Source organism: Eurypyga helias, unplaced genomic scaffold, assembly GCF_000690775.1.
Source record: "Eurypyga helias isolate BGI_N326 unplaced genomic scaffold, ASM69077v1 scaffold5028, whole genome shotgun sequence".
Taxonomy (NCBI): domain Eukaryota; kingdom Metazoa; phylum Chordata; class Aves; order Eurypygiformes; family Eurypygidae; genus Eurypyga; species Eurypyga helias.
The window spans coordinates 31,851-47,246 of record NW_010268771.1 but is presented as its reverse complement, the minus strand read 5'-3'; the positions used below and the strand labels follow the sequence as shown (position 1 = coordinate 47,246).

Genomic DNA, 15,396 nt, shown 5'->3' with positions numbered 1-15,396 from the left:
ACACACACCACACTCACCAGCGTAGTATTACAAATCCATTCTAACCCGCTTGTTCTTTTAACTGTTACTTCATGGTTTTGAGCAGCGTTTTGGATGGCAGCTCCCAGTCTGCCATGTAGTGTTAACTTTTTGTCCTTTGAATAAAAAGAAAATGCAAGGATGCAGTCACTTTCTTGATTTAAGTCAGAAGTGAGATTGTACGAAAAACCTGAATGCCTTTCACGTTATGTAAACTAATGTCCTCCGATAAAACATCCGCTTGAAATCAGAGTCAGAAGGTGGTAGAATGTACAGACATCACCTGCTTTCCTCAGTGCTTGCCTTTACCAGTGTTTGGCACCTCTGTTCTTCAGTCAATGTTCCCATTTTCCTTACTTTGTTTTCAGGGAATGACTATCCTGAGATTTTAGTTTATAAGAGTATTTGAGCAACATACGGGGAATGAGTACTTGCTATAGCAGCCAACAAAGGCAAGTCATTGGATTCAATCCTAGAAATCAAAAAGAGAGAGAGACAGACTTTAGAATATACAATCACCTTCACAAAGGAAGGGAAAACACAGGAGGATTCTTTATAGTGGGAGAAAAGTAACTGGAAGTGTCTTGCTATAATCAAGTTCATTGTTTATTGCCATTACTCATAACATACCAGTAAAGGTAAGTGATAATGTCTAAAACCAAGCAGTATGATACCATTAAGCCAAAAGTCAGCACCATTACATTTGGTAGTATATAATCCTTTTCTTGTTTAAATCAAACTTTGTTTGCTAAGCCACAAGCCTTAGCTTCCAGTCTCACCAGTCATCAGGCAACAATAAGCCCAGTTTAAGAAAGTACTAAACACCAGTTTACGGAAGACTGCACATTTCATGGTCTGAATATAACCCAGTTCACCATACAGTAGCACTTTCTTGCCAAAAATGACCAAAAGATGGAATTATTATTATGCAATAACAGTAGCAGGAACATCTCCTAAATGCAATGATCAGTTTCCAACCATTTCCAATGTAAAGCACCTCAGAGGCCAGGATGTATATATATGTATGTATATATTTATATCTATATACACATACACACATACAGAGAGAGAGCAAAGTGCTTATTTCAGGGTTTCACTATTTACAGCTCCATATCTCAGCATGAAATCATTAACCGCCTGGATAAAGATAAATTAAGTTTTACCTACAGTGCTAAAAACCAGCTTGTTGGGAATGTGTACTCACTTCTCCCTCCTACCCCTCTTTGTCAGTAGGTGCAACCCCAAAGCTCGTACACCAATCCAGTCCTATTATTAGAATAGAGCTGCCAAACAGGACACCTGTCTATTTTCCTACACCTGCTTTTTGAGAACCCCTCCTTCGCTCAAGATACGTCCGTGCCTCCTAACCTACCGAAAATTCTTGAGTATTTCTTGGGGTGAAGTTTCCTTTAAGGAGATTGAGACAGAAAAAGTATGCTGAGTGCATGGATAACCTAGTGACCAAAATCCAAGCTTTCTTCATTTTGAGCATTTAAGTGATTGGTTCTTGCTGTTGAACTGTGTCTCCTCCTGATTTGCAGATGGCTCAGTAGAACCCATTTTTACATTTTGTTAGGCATGTGAAAGAGGAGAATGCTAAATACGAATTAAGCAGCAAGTACCCCATGGGAACAAGATGTCAACATTCAGAAACCAAAAAGGAAAACAACTGCCCCAGATTTTGCCCTTGGTTAAGACCGATACCTGCAATACTCACCCCAACACAATTCCTAGTTCTTTTACATGCACTCTTGTATGTCCTCGCAGATATTCTGATAGCATTTTGCTTTTGAGATACATCTCCTGTAGTCTATCCTCGAGATGCATTATGCACTGTAAACACAGACCAAAAACCTCAGAACGGCTTTAGCAATCGCACGCGCATTTTACCAAAATGTAAGCATATCATGTCAGCTTCTACCTTAGCTAGAACATCTTTCAGGCTAAATCTCCACTCCAAAATCCAGAAGAGGCAACACTGATAGCAGGAAACCCCCTCACAGAATCGGGGCATTCCAGCTTACTTGGGCAGCAACTTTGTTGCACAGACAGCACATCCACTCCCCACTCAAATCAGCCACCCTGTTTCTGCTGACTTAAGTAGTTTCAACCTGATTCAAAGACACTCAGGACATCTTACTAAGAATCAAACCAGAACACTTGGATCGACAAGTCTTTGTTAGAAGTCTGTATATTTTTTCTAAAAGACTCATTTTAGACAACAGTTCCTAAAATTGGCACTCCTCAGCTCTAGGGATCTGTCATGCAAGAAACTAAGACTCAGTTGGTGGAAGACACCATTATCTTATTCGTCATAAAATGACAGCTCTTTGGCTCACCACTGGAGAAGCTAGGTTAGAAACAAATGCCTAAAAGAGATTTTTATTAGTCCTACGTACTTCTAGGTTAAAATGGCTTAAACATTCAATGCTGTTTGCCAAGAGTTAAAAGTTCAATCTTAAATGCAAGTATAAATCACTCCCCTTTTCTTTCAGCAGTAGCATGCTAGAAATGAATATTATTTTTAAATACAGTCATGTGAGGCATGGTAATTTCTCATATACCAACGGCAGGAGAGCAGGTGAACCTTAGCTTCAAATAGAGAGATATTTTTCGGTAAGATAAGGTCAGTAAGTAGGATGTCTTCACAAGGTGAGCAGGTAGGATGTCTTATCAGATATTTTGTTCTGGGACAAAAGGTACATTCAACTTGATACATTCCTTCTTTCCACAGGGATGACCACTTCAAAAGAGTTAAATTAGTTCAGGTCTCCAAACTCCAGGAGATGAAAGCAGGAAGCACATGCAGAACCTCACATTATCAAATGCATAATCATCCAAAAGGCGTAGACAGCAATTAGAAACAGTAGCAGCAAATAGCTTCAGGCCATTGTCCAATGTACTTTTCAGGTTGAATGAAAATCTTAAGTATTAGAAATTAAATCCTGTGAAACCAGTTTTGCTATTTAAAAGATAACGAGCAAAAAAAGACTCATGCTTGTAGGGAGGTCTACTATGTATTTTTCTGATGGTCTGGAGCAAGATGAAGATGATTCTCTGAGCTTGTATCAGGTCTTAATCATGGAAGATAAAGAGGCTTTTTAAAAAACGTGCTACACAGCAGTAGGGTAAGAAGACTGCCATCACCAGAGGAAAGGCAAAAGCTTTTTAAGAGTAGTTTGATCTATTTGCTTCCAGCAAATTTTCACTCAAGTCATAACCATTACACTTCTGATTATAGCCAAAAGGGAAACATCGTTTGCATTACAGGTAACCCTAATGCAAAAAGCCTATGAACGCCTTCCTCAGTGGTTCAGGGGAGCAGTTGATTCACAAAGTAGAAGTTCAACATATTCCAATTCCAGTACTCGTGCTGAAGGACTGTGTGGTAGTTTTGTTTAAAGCTGTGAAGGAGCAAGTAAGGAAGAATCCCACATTATTCTAAAAGAGGGACTCTTTACATAAGATTATCTGCTCCTCCTGAATGCCAGCAAAGAACCAAAAGGCATTTTTCCTCATAAGCTCAGTACATGAATCCATTTTGTTCAAAATGTCCACATTAAGTGAGGTACAGAAGTTTGGGGTTTTTTTGTTAGCTTCCTCTGCCGCTTCTCATTGACTAAATGGAAAAAACAGTAAATGTCAAGTCACTTCTAAAAATAGAAAAGTAGTTTACAATGAATTTCAAAGTGCAGGTAAAACTTTTGACATGCTGCTGACATACAGCAGCTGCGATCATCACTTCCCTCTCACCCCGGCGTACTGCAAAGCTCTCTGCAGTACGGTTACCAGTTCGAAATGCCACAACAAAGATATCACCACTTGCCTGTCATCCGGTCCCAAGCTGGGTTTTGTCTTTCGTTGTACCACAAAAAACCAAAATACTTATTCCTCTGAACAGTAACTGCGCGAAACACGCAGTCCTAAAGGAACCTTCCAACATACTGCATTATGCTCATCTCTGATCAATGTTAGTACACGTTTTTGACAAAACTTAAATCAATAGACTCACTACAATAACAAGTCACACTTCTCCCCCTAGAGTTTAGTGGAACACTTCACTTCCACGCACCAATGGTTCTGTTTCAGCAAAGAACTGTAAAGTCTACTGACAGAAGGACAAAAGTGTCTTTAACGTGGATTATAGAAAATTTACACACTACTACCACTGTCACTTTCCTGTTCTTTTCTTGCAAGGAAAAAGGAAAAGCCCCAAAAAACATTCCACCCCCAAGCCCCTCCTGCATCACACAAAGTATGCAGATGTTGCACACACAAACCCCAAAGCACATCGGAAAGAACACTGGAATTGCAAAATCTGCTAGTCAGTTTAAAAATGCCGTAATTTAAGGTGTTAGCGGGCAAGTGTTAGGACACAATTTTAACCAAAGTTGGATATTTTTTGATGCCCAGAAGAATCCAGAGACACTGACAACATACCCACATATTTTGCCTAGTCCTTAACTTGAAGAACTTAATATTAGTCGGTACTGTTTTGGATAAAATTAGTGGTATTGATTACACTATTTACAGCTGTCAGTGCTTAGCTCTATCTTCCTCTTCCATCTGCTAGGACAGTCATTACACAGCCTTTCTACAAAGTTCCTCAAGGCTATCTGCTGAAGGACAAACCAATTTTGTTAAATGAAAAAAAGGGGTGACTACTGAAAAAAAAAAAAAACCAAAACCAGCCCATCTCCTCTCACCTACAAACATGTATTAAAAACAGTGTTATAATTACCACTGCCAGACTTGTGAATAATTCTGTTGTAATCAGCAAAGCCAGCATTGCTGATTTGCTCTGATGAACCCCACTACTAATGAGGACAGGAAAGGATGCTGTGGGATAAGGAATATGCAATATGACAAAGTAAGAACACCTGCTGCAACCCACCCACCCCGAAGTGTGTTCAGGCTTTGGTCTCCCCCCAGAAATCCAACGGAGGTATCAGCAAGATTGAGACAGCACTGGCTGACAGGGTTGGCTCAAATATGCACAAAACAGAAGGGTCAAGTAAACATACCCAGGCACAGTCATTCAGGGAGGAGAGAGAAGAGGCATCCACCCCGTGGGGTTGGAGAGAAAGACCAAGAATAGAAAGCTGTATGCTAGAAACAGGCTTGGGTAGACAGAAGCTTCACCAACATAAAGAGAAGTGTGGAAATTCTATGAACAAAAAATTGGAAGTCAAATTTAAGAGCCCTAATCATAAACAGATGAGGACCATGCTGAAATTGCCTAACGAACTTTAGTTTTGGCATATGTATTTTGGGAGTAGTTAACTTTAATCTGACCCATTATATGTACGTTACAAACAAAACAGTATCTGTTACTGCACTGTCGCATGCCTTCTTTTAAATCTGTTGTACCCACTCGGCGTTATTTCAGGCGTTAGATCATTGGTGCAGCAACACAGCGTACAAAAGTCCGCGTCTGCTACGCTGAACAATTTTTATGAGCTGCAGTCTTCAGTGAAGAAATACTTACAAAGTCAGCTGGGACGTTGAGTTTGTAAAGCTGCAAGATGGACTGCAATAAACCGGATACTTGACTCGAAACCAAAACGTCCTTGCCTAACTTCATATTGTCCACCATCTTTCTCTGGCTTGTAGCGACTTGCACGTTCCACTTATCTGTGTCTGCAATAATGCAGACAGCTTCTGCTATGGGCTCATCTAGTACTGGATGCTGCAACAGATACAAAACACAGGCATTACTTTTTTCCTATGTATTTCATACACATTTCCACAACTTAGTTTGAGGTTCTACTTTTAATTCACGTTAGGCAGGGAATAAGGAAGTGATCCAACGATTGGTTTTGTCCAATAGGAAACCGAAGGCATCTCAAAACTGAGAAGGAATACCAAATTTGGTGACAAGCGTTTACATTCAGCGTTGTCAGGTCAGCAACGTGCCAATCTGATCTAAGCATTTAACTTTTAGTAGTGCTTCAAAATCACTACTCAAATACTTTGGGATTTTTTTTTCCAAGTATTCCACCACCATCCCTGAAAAGATAATTTTCTTCCAAAGTGAAAAGAGCAATAGTTATACTGATGCAGTGATGGTGAAAGTATACTTAATGTTTCAGAGACACGTGAGGGATTTCACTATGCACAATCAAGGCAGGGTATGTATGAGGAGGCAGGATCATATTAGACCAATCACATGTCGTTTGATGTTACATACGCACACGTCACTCTCTCAGAAAGTACCTGAACTCATTCCAGCAAGATTTTTCTTAATTGCCGTATAGAGAAGCCGTTCACAATTATTAGACAAACATTCAAAATGGCATACAATGGTCACAGTTACTTGAGTGTAAGGTTAGTTACAAATTAATTACATAATTCAGGACTATCTAGAGTAAGAACATGGCAAAGTTCTCAGCTAGAGACAACTATGTTCTGTAGTCAGTCATTTCTGCTGGAGTCTAACATAAACCTCCACAAGACTTTATCTCTCGTGCAACACATGCCACTAAGTGACAAGATGTTTCAACTTGAATGAAATGCAGATAATTGTCTGCTATTGTGACTAAAGAGAAACAGTTTGCTTTCTTCCCTTGATTGTAACTTAAAGTTGCAAACATTTCTCCTTGTGTTTATATTTAAAGAGAAGACTTGAGAGTATAAAGGAAAGCACAAGTGATTCTTGTGTGAACTGGCTTTGCACACAACAAATTAAGGGTTTACATCTTTCAAAAAGGAAGACATCTGGTGTGGTTGTTAAGAACAGGGAAGCAGAAAGCAACAGGACCTCTTTAAAGGACCTGCTTCTGTATATCTTCATAATATCACAACTCCTACTACGACTCGGAACACTGCTTTAACTCACATGCATTGCATGAAGTAGGTCTGCTAGTAGACACTGCTTGAGTTTTTCGTCATTATTTATGCCATGCAGCACTAGATCAGGTATATATGTATGACAGTAACCACCTAGAAGGGATCTTCCAAAATTTTTCACGCACTGACTGCTGACTGTGTTTGACCTGAAATACAGAAAGGCAAAGCATGTAAGATTCTTGCTTGACAGACTGCATTCAGATTTTACATGTTTGGCTTATCACCCCTGCTTCTACTGCAAATATTAGTCAACAATTGTATTCAAAATACAGTAAATCAGTTACTGCTGCTCTTTGGAACCAGAATTTTATCATCTGAATTTCAACATGGTACTGATCCCTTCAAATTTATGAAAAGGCAAACCTAAATGTATTAGACCTTATGGCAGGTATGTATGAGCAACCTGTTCTGCAGCTAACGCATTTGCTAAACTCGAGTTCCCAAATTCAGCCCAAGAAGAAAACTCTTGCTAGCTACCTACTGAAGTATCAGCAAGCTCCATGTGCACCTGTAAAGCTCAAGTTTGGAAATAGGACGCTGGTATTTATTTCTGATTTGTCAAATATGTCAAGTCTAAACAGTTATCAACTTAAGCGAAGCTGACATTTTGCTTGTCCTCAGAGGCTCTGTCTACACTTAATGCTTCAGGCAGTTTACACCAAAAGTTTGTTCACTTTTTGCTAGACTTACGAAGAACACCTTTGTCAGAAAGCTTCAATACTTAAACCTGCTCAGTCTTGGTGTAGTTTTTCCCAAGTCTGTTCACAAGAATCCTAACCACATCAACAGTGTCTGTTATAGATTTGTTTGCAAGGGAGTCAGTCAAGACCCCAAATTATTTCAGACTTGAAACCCTGCACATCTCTAAAGTAACAACAGCTTTCGACACCATTTAGTTCTAAATTGATTTAAATTTCTTCACCTTGGTAAAGGAAGTTCCACTTCCGCAAACTCTTCAAGTCTTTTGCTGACACTGTCATGATGCACTTCATCAGGGAGACAACAATCACCTTCTTCATCACTGGCTCCGAGGGCACTGTCTGAACTCTCATTCCTTGGAATGTCCCCTTCAGCTCTGAAGGGGATTTTCCTTCCAGCATCCCCATAGGGGACATCTGTAGCACCTGCTTTAGGGGAATCCTGTTTGACAGCAGAACACACTTCTATGAAGCCAGGGGGATAGTTCTCCAGATTGGCAGAGCATAAAGTTCTGGTTTCTTTCAGGCTTGGCAATTTTACAGTTTCTATGTTACCTTTCAGCAAAAGTGGCTTACTAGGTATTGTGTTCACCAAGTTCATTTCGGTCCCTTTACTTTCCGTGCATTGGTCAAGTATACTCTCCTTCCCCTCGCAAGGTGGAGTTTGTGCATAACAAATATTATGTTTACTGAAGGGTATAAAGGCAGCTTCACAGCTTTCTTGCTGATTCCTGGAAGCATCCACAGTCAGATCTGTGGAACTTGAGGTACAATGTATCACCTCTGGATTTTTTCTCAACACCTTCAGGTTTTCTTCCATTTCTCTTCTATGAGTTTCTAAGTCTGACTCTGGTGATGCAGAACTTCCAATCTGAAAGGTGACCTTTTCTAAATGTGAACTCCTGTGGCCAGACCTTTCAGGACAAGGTAAAGCAGATGACCTACTAGACATCTGCTTTTCTACTTTTCTCTCATTCTGCTTCTTGTTCTTCTTTATGTCCATTAAATCCTCTAATTTAGATGGCTCTTCAAAGTGGTAGGATACAATTCCTGTATCAGCGACCGTTCTTTTCCTACCATCAGCTGCTCCTTTATGGAAACTGCTAGTTAGGCAGTCAACAGATGTTTCAGAGTTCTGACTGGCCTTTCCTATTGCTTCTCTCTCTTCTTTTGAGGAGGCTGGGACAGCATGAGTGCTTTCTGGGTCACATACCGGCTCTGCACTATTACTGTTCTTACTTCCATCATTCTTTGGAGGTAGGATTGGAGGCACAAGAGCAGGTTCATTTTTAACAGTGACAACCACGTAATCGGACTCCTCTACCTCTCCTTTTTCTAGTGCAGTTGTGATCTTGCTTCCATTTAGCACTTGCTCTCCTTCCCCAGCCTTCTTGCTCCACGTTAGCTGATTTTCCTGCAGCTCAGAGCACCGAATGAAGTAAGTGAGAACATAGAGCAAGCGCTGCACCAGCTCCTTGCGTTTTCCAACAATAACAGTTCGAGTCAATCTAACTGGAGAGCCTATGGCACCGTAGAGATCACCTACATGGGAAAACAGAAGTTTCACATGCTTATGTTTGGTTGTAATATACAGTTTAAATTCAACACATTTTCAACCAGCATTTAGTATGGGGGCAAATCAAACAACTTCTTTCACAGTAAGTTCATAAAACTTTAAAACAAAGATTAACATAAATCCCCTAGAACTGCTTATACCGGGCTTGTGTCCAGAAGGATTTTGATATTTTTTAGGAATTAGCTGCTACTTCTCAGTTTCTTTCTGTTCAAAGTCACTAAGGTTTTTATTTACATGATGCTGACAAGGTATTATCACTTCAAAATTGACACAACAGGGGGTGAAAAGGAATATAGATCCAGCTAAACTCTGAAGTCAGCTATATTATTTTCTATTTTTCTACCAATTTTCTTTTACAAAGTTAATCTGTTTTATTGCAGTCACTTTTCTTTTAAGCACAGGAACCTTCATACAGATAAAATCTAAATAATATTTTTCAGAACAAGGATATCAAAAAAGGATTCAATGTTAGCTTAATAAATAAGGTTCTGAAAAGAGAGGCATGTAGATACCTTATTGGGCAAGGCACATGCACTTCTATATACTTGGAGTCAACCCCACTAACATGAGCATTTATCTTTAGGAGGGGGTGCAGAGAACTTGAAAAGTATATTCACCAGTTAAAATACAACTGTAATATGAAAATGTAGGTAGTACAACATAATCTGAGTGTTGTCCTCCCCAAGAACTGCTTATTTGCTAGCTCATTTATGCCAAAGAACTGCCTTTTTTTTTTTTTAAAATAGAACTAAGGTCTAAGGACTTGGTTTCTACCTAGGGCAAGGGGATATGTGGGTTCAACATGAGGACACCAAAGGATAAAAAAAAAAAAACAAAAAACAAACAAACAAACAAAACCACACGACCAGCCTTCTCTTCACCATACAGAACATAAAGTAAGACTCCTGATTCCATTCCTGCAGAATAAGGATTAACACGACAGTAATTCCACATCTCTCACTTACTGTCTCCCCTGCCATGATCTGCCATCTCCCCACGATGTCAGCGCTGGAGAGGCTGCTGAGTGGTGGTATCAGTGTGCTGTCTCCCCCCAGTTAAGGCCACCCTTGCAACCAGCCCCATGGCTAACATGCCAGCAAATTCATTCCTCAGTAACCGAAACTGGGCTTCAGACTACTCAGCTGCAATTAACCTCAATGCCCAGTGGGCCACAAGGACTAGCAATTTGGGAAGGAAATGAGAAAATCTCTTTACTTTCAAATTGAGCACAGTTGCTATGGAAATCAGATTCAGGCTTCATGTTCATTTGCACAATTATAAAACCATTACTAATAAGACCATACAAAGTGTCAAAATTGTGTTCTTCAAAACATACTAATGCCTACTGCTAGGCACGTTAAATTGAAGCTGATGTTTGAAGGACAGTATTATGTCTTCCTGACAGTGCTACTTACAGTTGTATCAGTATGCAATAGTAATTGCTATATAATATATAACGAGAACATAGGTCTGAAGGTGGAGACAGGTACATCAAAATCCTTTCCTTCATAAAAAAAATCATTTCCATTTTAAAGCACTAAACCCCAGGACTTTTTTCCCCCCCCCGCCTTCCTTATGAAGGAAGAGACCAGCAGAGGGCAACATCTTACTTTCTTTATCAGTTACTGCAACCACCTGATAATGGCTTTTGGGCTTTATATAAACAGCAACAAAAAAAACCCCACCAAAAACAAAACCCACACCACAAACACACACAACCACAACAAGCCACCAGAAAGCCTTTTGAATGCAGGCACTCAGAAGTTGGCTAGCCAATGCTGGTAGCAACAAACTGCCTGGGAAGGCATGAGAAACAGATTCTTGACCAGTCACTAGTGGTGGCTCCTGGGAGTGACTACGAGACCCACTGCCTATCTCACCGCTCTGGGCCAGCCTCCATCCTCAACACCCTGAACAAGCTTCTATTTCCCCCTCCAAGTCTAATCCATTACTCCTCTGCATAACAATCTGAAGACATCCTAAACCAGGAGACACTTTACTGCAACTATATGGCCAAGGTGACAAATTTAGTTTCACTATTATGTTTGTTTTCTCAGATTGCTAAAAAAACAAACATAACTGAGACCTTCAGCAAGAGACACTACCAGTAGCACAGTGTAAAAGTCACAGTATCGCTTTAGTGTGCACGTGTGTTATTCTACATGGCAATACAGTATTTCAGTTTAAGTTAAGGCCGATCTGATGTCAAACTCGCAGCTGCTGCCAAGAGGAGGAGGAATTTTCAAGTATTTAACACTGGCAGTGTTATTCTTTCAGCTCTCACTCACCTACACATTTAATCCCCTGTATCAAGGTAACTCACAAGCTATAAAATATTTGCCAGAGAAAGCCTGAGGAGGTGGACACAGAAAGAAAATTGTGGCCCAAGCCCACTCACATAACTGTGAATGAATGGAGATACTACCAGTTGCCAGACTCCTACTCTGTTGTCTTGGTGTTCATCCTAGCTCTGCGAGAAAGACAAAAGGAAGTAGCCAGGGCAGTTTAAACTCTACAGGGTCTCCAAGGCCCAGAAAGCTGTCTTCCATCTACTCTGTTCCCTTCCATTCTTCCCAAACCAGTCAGATCATTCACAGGACTTGCACCCTCTTCAACCTTCCATACCAAGTTACTTAACCAGGTGGTGTAATGGAAGATGACAAGGGACCGAGGAAAAAAACAGAGCACTGGGGCTGTACAAACAAGCCCCCCGTAACGCTCTGTTTAGCCAGACACACGAGATGCGCTCGTAAGCTCTGCCCAGCTGAGGAGCAAGCCAAATCAGCAAGTGTGATCTGGATCACAAGTAGCTCTTTGATAAGAACAACGGATGCAGGAAGGTGCTAGCTATGAAGAAGTCAGAAGCTCTCTATTTCCTACTGACCAAGCTGTGCCCAGAGAGGGTTATATGGGTGGGATTTTGCCAGCATGTTCACAGACTGTGATGTACGCTTCTCCGAAAAGGCTTTGATGGGAGGATGGTCAACCGGCATTACTGTTGGGACCCAGGCCAGGTGATATGTCAGCACCGCAGTTAACAAAGCAGCAAAGAACCTAGGAAAAAGAATACAACCGAAGTAACACCAGCAGAATACCCCATTAAGTGCTTTAACTTATCCACACGTACTGGGAAGCACGCAAGCTTTAATAAAAAGGAGGTGGGGGAAGCTTACTGATTTTTGTTGATCTGTTCTATCAGAAATGTAAATTCCTTAAGAAAACGCTGGCATAGCTGATTCTTTTCCAGAGTGCTGGACATCATATTGAGCCATACAGGCTCTGCAATCCTTGGAACAGAATATAAGTTCCAGATGGTAACTCTGCACAAAGAAAATTTGCAAACAGTAAGTGTTAACACGTGCACTTCAATCTTGCAAATACAAATAGATAATTTTCTCTTCTATTGCCCATTGATTTTTATTTATTTAATATCTAGGAAACTAAACAAGATGGAAGGTTTCTAAACACGCTACTGCCCCAGAACATCAGTGCGTTTAATTCAGTGTACCAGTGACATAGTGTCTCCATATGAATTACATTCGTCTTCTCTTTCTTGCATTCTGAGAAACAATTCGGAAAACATTTTGAAGGGGGCACAGAACCCATTCTATTCACTGCAGTGATTTGATTCTTCATTACAGACATTACAGAAACATCATGCCACCAAACCCTCATCTCTCTCCTGGGATGCCTTTCTTGGCCTCTAGCTATTCCTTCCTCTCTTAGGTACCAAAGAGAGCCTTGGACAGCAACTCGCTGGTCAGCTACACTGTTCAGCATCAGCTAGGAGTAGACAACTCATTTGCCCAAACACAACAATCAATCCACTTAGCTTCTGCTGATACCTGTGCAGACAAGTCCTGTTGAGGTCTTAGAGGCGTTCACTGACAGTCTCAGGTAGAGGCGAGTGCAACAGAACTACTTTTACTCTCATTCTGAAAATGACTGAGCTGGTTTTGCTGAAGTTTCTAAAAATATTTACCCAATACCCAACACAGATAACTCCAAGACTGGCTAAATGACAAGACCCTGCATTCAGTTACTTATAACGGGCAGTGACAAGTATCTTTAGAGGGGCATGATAAGAGCTCTCCTTGTAATTCATAATTCCAACAACTCACCTGAATTCTCCCAGGGCATCCATGACACGGCTGATATAAACCTGCACTCTTTGGCTGGATTCTGCTATTTTTCTACATGAGATCATGGCCTTGATTAAGAGTTAAAGACACAAAACAGCTTCTTAAAGGATTTGCATTCTTCATCTTTTTAAGCTTCATTAACATGTCAAAATAATTAAGGTCTAGCCCCAGTGCTATACAGCCACTCAGGACAGCAAGAGTTGCCAACCTCCCTCCACCTCATGAGAGGCCAATCCCTAAGACTGGGCATGGGGAGAGCAAAGAACATTTTTTGAGAGATTAAGGGGAATGAGAGCAACAAACATTTGTCGTCTCCCTTTCGGTGACTGCATGAAAGGATAGAACACCATTTCCACAGCCTCCAGGGAGTCAAGAAAACCTTATAATGAAAGATGGTGAGATGGAAAAAAAACCCCACACCCAGAGCATAAAACTCTTCATTCTCATTCTAACTAGAAAAGAAACTGCACCTCTTTTTCAGCAAATGCTGAATTCCCACACTGGGCTGAGGCTCAAGACTACATGTGTGAGGAGGGAGGGAAGCTTGAAACCACGCACTTTCTCCCACTCTTCATCTATCAGATTCTAGATTACTTCATTCTGTTTGACACTTGTTTTTCCACATTAAGACAACCTAGTATTCTGTACCTTTTCTATTGCATACTTCAGCTTGTTCATGTGAGATTCAAAAAGAGGAAAGTGAGAGAAGAAGAAGTCTTGGAAGTTTCTTTGTGCTTCTTCTTTTTCAGGCAGAGAAAAGATGATGCTGATTGCAATTTTCTTCCTCCGAACCATCGCAGGGTTGGAGCTGCAGCTTTCATCAGCCATACTAAACATTTCTTCAGTGGACCTGTAAAACAGATTTGTTAGGACAGTTACCAACATACTGAGAGGTAATTAGTCTTCTGTCCACACCGAAGGTAGTAACTCATTCTTGGGTCTCCGTTGACTGACTTCATGAGATTCACTGTCATCTGTCTCTGAACAGAGGACACCAAATGTTTTGATGGATAACACCTATGTGCGCTCAGACAGGAGTAAGGCAACCTGCAGAGGCCAGCTCCTGAAGTGGTATGAACACTTTCTTCTGAAAGAAAACTAAAAATCCCTCCTTCCGGATTTGTCTTTAAGGGAAATTAAGAAAAGGGAATGGAGACAAAACACAAAGTAATTAGTAAAAAAGGTTTAAGGGAATTTCAGGGTTGTGAACTGCACCCAGCATTCAAACTCCTGCCTAGGAGCTCAGCAGTATGTCCATGATGCTCCTGAATCTGTACTGCTGCTCATGAGGCAAGTTGGGACACGCTACCTATACTGATCCGGCATCATAAGGTGGATGTTTTAAAGGCGCCTCACAGTGAAATAAAACTTTATTTTAACTGAAGACAAAATGTCACCACGTAGCAATTACGGTGAAGACACAAACTTAACACCTACAGATACATGTGTGCCCAGCTCAAAGTTGGATATACTGCACTTTAAAATGCTTTGTTTTCTGCTAAAAAAACAAACAGTGGCTATTTGACAACCGTTATTATATCCCCAAGTTGTGTTTATTCACTTGATAGTTCTGCCACATTTCTTTCAACATTTTTACCACTCTTCACTATTACACATGGGTGAATACTGGTATCAGTACTGCTCAGTATCTTCATCATCAGCCTGGCCTGTGGATCACAACACACCTTCAGTGAGTTTGCAGATGATGCCAAGTGCGGGGAGCAGAATGATCAATGGCCTTCATCAGAAGGCACCGTGCAGAGAAGCTGTGGAATCCCCATCCTTGGAGATTTTCAAGACTCAATTAGAGAAGTTCCACAGCAACCCAATCTAAATTCCAAGCTAGTCCTTTGCATGGGCAACTGATCTGGATGATACCCACAAGTCTCAGCACAGCTTAAGTTTTTCTGTGATTATACAGAAGGTTGGCAATGGCCTCCCCGTTACTCTATAAATACAGTATAAATACTGCATTGCAGTGCTAGATATTGTTGTTGCTGGATTTACAGAACAAGTTTCTTCATCAATTTCACTAAAAAAAAAAAAAAAAAGGTCTTTAAGATAGTGTGGTCAAAGTTCCTTTTGGAAGGAACTTTAATTGAATAATGGCTCT

At 40.6% G+C, this 15,396-nt stretch overlaps 1 protein-coding gene across 1 annotated transcript in view; it reads right to left on the bottom strand.

Moving 5' to 3' along the window:
• Window positions 1-411: 411 nt before the first annotated feature.
• FNIP2 (folliculin interacting protein 2) overlaps window positions 412-15,396 on the bottom strand; it is a 31,364-nt gene continuing 16,379 nt past the window's right edge. The window contains exons 10-18 of the mRNA XM_010157843.1: window positions 13,932-14,133; window positions 13,263-13,351; window positions 12,315-12,461; window positions 12,026-12,195; window positions 7,790-9,107; window positions 6,857-7,013; window positions 5,507-5,707; window positions 1,736-1,851; window positions 412-490 (exon numbers count right to left, since the gene is read on the bottom strand). Coding sequence (XP_010156145.1) covers window positions 412-490; window positions 1,736-1,851; window positions 5,507-5,707; window positions 6,857-7,013; window positions 7,790-9,107; window positions 12,026-12,195; window positions 12,315-12,461; window positions 13,263-13,351; window positions 13,932-14,133 — 2,479 coding nt within the window. The remainder of the gene's footprint in view (window positions 491-1,735; window positions 1,852-5,506; window positions 5,708-6,856; window positions 7,014-7,789; window positions 9,108-12,025; window positions 12,196-12,314; window positions 12,462-13,262; window positions 13,352-13,931; window positions 14,134-15,396) is intronic.